At 39.2% G+C, this 5,041-nt stretch overlaps 1 protein-coding gene across 1 annotated transcript; it reads right to left on the bottom strand.

The window, feature by feature from the left end:
- Window positions 1-1,094: 1,094 nt before the first annotated feature.
- Window positions 1,095-4,791, bottom strand: LOC137258739 (acetylcholine receptor subunit alpha-like). The gene is made up of 6 exons (XM_067796430.1): window positions 4,740-4,791; window positions 3,900-4,042; window positions 3,500-3,544; window positions 3,000-3,109; window positions 1,981-2,519; window positions 1,095-1,489 (listed from the first exon to the last, which is right to left on the bottom strand). The coding sequence occupies exons 1-6, from the start codon at window positions 4,789-4,791 to the stop codon at window positions 1,095-1,097; spliced, it is 1,284 nt and encodes a 427-aa protein (XP_067652531.1).
- Between the last annotated feature and the right edge of the window lie 250 nt (window positions 4,792-5,041).

Raw genomic sequence — 5,041 nt, forward strand, 5'->3', positions numbered from 1 at the left:
CGGGGATTTGTCCCTAATAATATTTATTGAACGGAGGCGATCTAAATGTAGCTGAAACACTCATCGTGGTATTGGACGCAAGAAAAGAAAAACTAACATAAATCCAATCACACGCCAGAAACAAGTACTGACCTAATTTCCTAATGTGTATTTACGTATTGTGTATACATAAACCCTGCGTTATGTGAAATGTACACATTGTGTATGTTGAAACCTCGGAATTGACGGATGTTGGATAAATTCCACATTAAATGCTTTAAGTCATAGTAAAATGTTACCATTCATTTTCTGTAGAACGGTATTCATGTGAATCCTCAGAACTGAGGGGCATACACGACGTCTCCTGCCATGATATCATACTACAATTGTTTTCCATCTTTTTAAAAAATAAATGACGTCTTAACTTACCGTAAGTGAGAATAAGATATTTTAACAAGTGCATTCAAAAGCTGTGCAAAGGTTTCTGGGACTTAGTTTTCAACCAATATAGAGACAGTAAATGCTTCGTTTCGTATTACAGTGTGTAAAACGTGTGTAAGACTAGAACGACTTTAACCTGACCTTTAACAGCTCTCCTGTTATGTTGTTCCAGATAAAGGAAATGTGGTCAGAATGGGCCTATACAAATCGATATACAATGGAAGCTGTCAGAACCGGCATCTGTCGAGTCCGGCAAGTTGTCAACACCAGCATATAATCTCAGTCTAACCCGTGGCTTGTATACATATCATCAGCTCCATAATTCGGCACATTGTCTAAACTGGATTATTTCTTCAGTACCAGTGAGTAGTTAGGCAACTTCCACTGTACACTGTATACTTCCGTATACTTGTGTTTGGGCGTTTGAATCAAACATGGCCATGAACCAAGTCATGGTTTCTTTGTGTAGTACTGAGACGCATCAATTAAAGTTTCAGCGTTAAACGCTCTGTTATAAACATCAAAAACACGTCACGAAAATGAAACCAGGAATCAAAGCATAACTGTCAAGCTGGTTTAATTATTGCAAAGGACACTACAGCTAGCTTCACTGCGGTACAATGGTACAGACAATGTTTCAAGCAAAGTTTTAAAGGGCACCATCGTACTGTACCTCAGCATGCGAAAAGGAAGCCGAAAATGACCGACACCAATACAGCAAGAAACACAAATAATACAAAGCAGATCTTGTCAAGTCTACGCGCAAGCAGGATGTATTTGTTATTATTAAGCCAATTGATTTCTGACTTCTCTTTGCGCTCTTCAGGTGTTTGTAAAGGTTTTGTCGTGTCAGTAATTGAAGACGACTCCAGCTTCGGAGAATTACTTTTAAAAAGCTCTCCATTTTGCAAATCGTATTTTTCCTTTCCTGATGACTTAGGTCTTTTTGATGCTTTGAACTTTGGAACTGTGACTTGAAAGTCCGGGGGCAGTTTATGCACGCATATGATAATCCCGTTGGCAACGACTGTCAACATGCTCATCAATGTCTGCACGGAGGCATAGATCACTGAAATAAACGTACGTGTAAAGATCATATTGTAAGCACAATGGAAATGCGCAATGAAACGTTTACGTGATCCCAGAAAAGATCAGTTCATCTCCAAACCCATCAAACGGATTTGATCTCTCATGATTACATTGCTGCGTTCGATCATCTCACGCCTAAGTACCTCGAACAACATTTTCAATTGGGTAGACATCAAATGTGCGAGTAACTGTAAAATGTGAAAAGAATTAGTGACGATTTTTAACTGCATGTACACATCTACTACCAGACAACACTCATGTGAACATTCACACGTCCAGTTATCATGATCCCATGATACGCAGAGAAGCAGTGTTCAATTCAGTGATGAGTCAAGTTTACAGCATTCACAGATGTAGGTACTACAACCGTGCATTTGATAAAATAAAAACGTATAGGTGTATGTACGTGCACAACTAAGGGAATCTACGTCATAAAAAGAAATTAAAAAAACCCTAATGAACAAAGCGTACCCAGCAAAGAGACGGTATCCGACAGCTTTGGCATGGCGTCGTTCATTGACCCAATGAAGACCAAGTAGGACAAGACCACGGTGATTGACAGAGTTATCTTCTCCCCACTCTCCACAGGTACAAGAAAACTGACTGGACTAAGCAGAGGAAAGCTTCCCATTGGAAACACCATGACCATCCAGTAGAATGATGGACGTCTATGGAGCACAAGGGTGTACGTTATTGACACCAATGGATCTTCTGTAAAAGCTACATTGTCAAGACTGAAACTGACTGAAGACTCTCCGGTGGTGAACTCTCCATGTGGCACAAAAGCTGTCATGTCGATCCCACTGAGATGACTGGTAGTGTTCAAGAACCTGCTTGTCGTCATCCAGGGAAGAAACGTAAAGGAACAGGTTTGGGAGTCGAAGGGGTACTTCCTGATGTCAATTTTGCAACTTGTTTCACTAACAATTCCTGGTTCCCAAGAGACTAATCCGCTGCTTTCTATGAAGACTAGAGTTTCCGGTGTTCCCAGGTTCGTTTTCTGAGAAATACTATGTGAACAAAAGAAAAAAAAACATAATTTGAAAATGGGTAGCAGATCAGATCAAGCAGCAGTGGTATTGTAATCTAGGTGATAATAGGCAGGTATAATCTGGTATACATAATGTGGGCTCTGTTGTGCAGTGTCAAGGTGTATATTGTTGGTTTGATATTTTACCTCACTCGCTGTTCATCACCGTATCCAGGTGTGTGAAGTGCGATTGATATGAGTGAGTGAGTAACTTGAGTTTTATGCCGCACTCAGCAATGTTCCACCTATAATCGAGTCTAGACCAGACAATCCATGTGACATGTGTCAACCAAGTCAGCGAGCCTGACCACCCGATCTCGTTAGTCGCCGCTTACGACTAGCATAGTCGCCTTTTATGGCAAACATGGGCTGCTGATGACGTATCCTACCCAGGACCTTCACAGGTGACTATGGATTATTATATGTTGTAAGGTCAATGAGAATTAGTCTTTGTACTTACTCATTGTTGATGACATAGTCAGGCCTCCATATGTTCGTCTGTGGCACAGTGATGGATTCCAAAGCCCCATACTCACTGGCGTTCCATGAGAGGAGTCTATCGTACCATCGCTAAAATGAGTGAATACATGTGAAAGTAGAAATCAGTAATTCAGGAAACTTTGACCACGTTTACTTAACTTTTACCGCAGGTTTGAGTAAACCAAGAGAAAACATGTTTCAGTACGAAATGTACTTGTAAAGTGTATTGATTTAAATGCATATTTTATGTATATATATGAAATGTAGGTCACTCACAAGGTTTATCACAAGGACCATTGAATTCAAGTTTATGATTGAAGTATGCAAAGAATATGGGAGTTTCGTTGCTTCGTTTCGTTGAAGGTATTGAATTAAAATTAAAATGCAGCTGGAATTTAATATATAGGAAGCAAGGGAAATGTTTTTAGTATATTACATAACAAACAAACAAACAAACAAACAAACAAACACGAAACTTACCAAGCTCAGCAAGCCATTCCACTTAAGCGTCTGGATCTTCAGATCCTGAATTTACACATTGAACAAAACCTTTCGGAATCGTATAACCACAATTATCTAACGCAAACATAAATGTCGTTTTGTGATTGGCTTAGAGATCTTCTATTATTTTCAATATACCCAACTTACAAGTAAGGTAACGGGGAACATAAACAAACATCGAGGGCACATCAACCAATGTCCCCCTCGTTACCACTGAACAACTTACAATGTATGTCACCTGCTGATCATTTACTTCAAGCTGTACGTGCACTGATAAATAGATAGACAGGCAGACAAACAGATAGTTAGACAGGTTTATTATTAAAATATATGAGTGTTTTTTTCAACAGGAGATAACAGATATAGTTGAAGTACGTACCAGGTTGGCGATATTGAGAAGGACAAACCTCATATCTACGTTCACCGGCTCGGTTTGGTTTTGAACAGGGCGAATGTAAACATCGTATCCATTGAAGATTTCTTTCTTCAATCGTTTGATGTCCTCTTGCGTTACGGCTCCAACTACAACAGAGTAGTTGAACAGGGTTGACTTCAGCGCATATAAATTATTGTATTTATTCAATAAATGGGTGGGTTTGTTCTAAAAGAATAACATAGCAGCACATCAACCACAAATCCTGAAGTAGGGTTTCATCTGCAATGTCTTTGAGGAGCGTCAATGTGCAAAATCGGCTGCATTAAATAATTTCATGAATACAGAAGGGTTGGTGCAATCTTATTGTGCCCATATTTCGCAAAACATGTTTATAGATATTCCGTGTCGGTAGTCTTTAAGGCGGTTTTTGTACATTAAGGACAAAAATTTGATTCCACATCGGACAATCAGAATCACAAAAACAGAAGAAAGCACTCTTTGTGAAACCATACACGCATACACGTTTAATGGATAGACAATTTCTTTATGGCAGAGGATGCATCGTTTCGGTGTAGCTCCTAACACCGTTATCAAGCATCATTTTGCAATAAGGAAGTTGCCCATCCACAAAATACAGTCTTCCACTTTATCATATCAGCTTCTAAATGCCACTTAATGAACTTATACGGATAAATCAGAGCTTCGTGGATGATGAATTTATCCAAGAGAATATGTGTTTGGCAGGAATTCAAATTTATACTATAAATTATAAGTTTCACATATTTGATATTATTAACCACAAATGATTGTGAAATGTTTTTGTGACCAAGTACAAGAACTTACCATTATACAGGTGCATGAGTAGAGTCATGCAGGTCAGGATGTTTTGTGCCATTTCTCCTGGAACCCGGGACCCGTGTGTCATTCCTTCATCAACGTTGCCTAGTGATGCACGGTCAGATCTGAACTTCATGCATGGACAAAGGTGCAGGAATCAGTGGATATATATTTCCAGTCAGTATTGATACTGACAATAATGAACGTGGCTATATGATACTATGTGTGTTATATGATTGCTTGGGAAGGTTTAGGCGTTAATTGGACGTAGCTGAATAGGAGAGGTGGTGATCGATAATTATCAGTAT

Source organism: Haliotis asinina, chromosome 12 (assembly GCF_037392515.1).
Source record: "Haliotis asinina isolate JCU_RB_2024 chromosome 12, JCU_Hal_asi_v2, whole genome shotgun sequence".
Lineage (NCBI taxonomy): Eukaryota > Metazoa > Mollusca > Gastropoda > Lepetellida > Haliotidae > Haliotis > Haliotis asinina.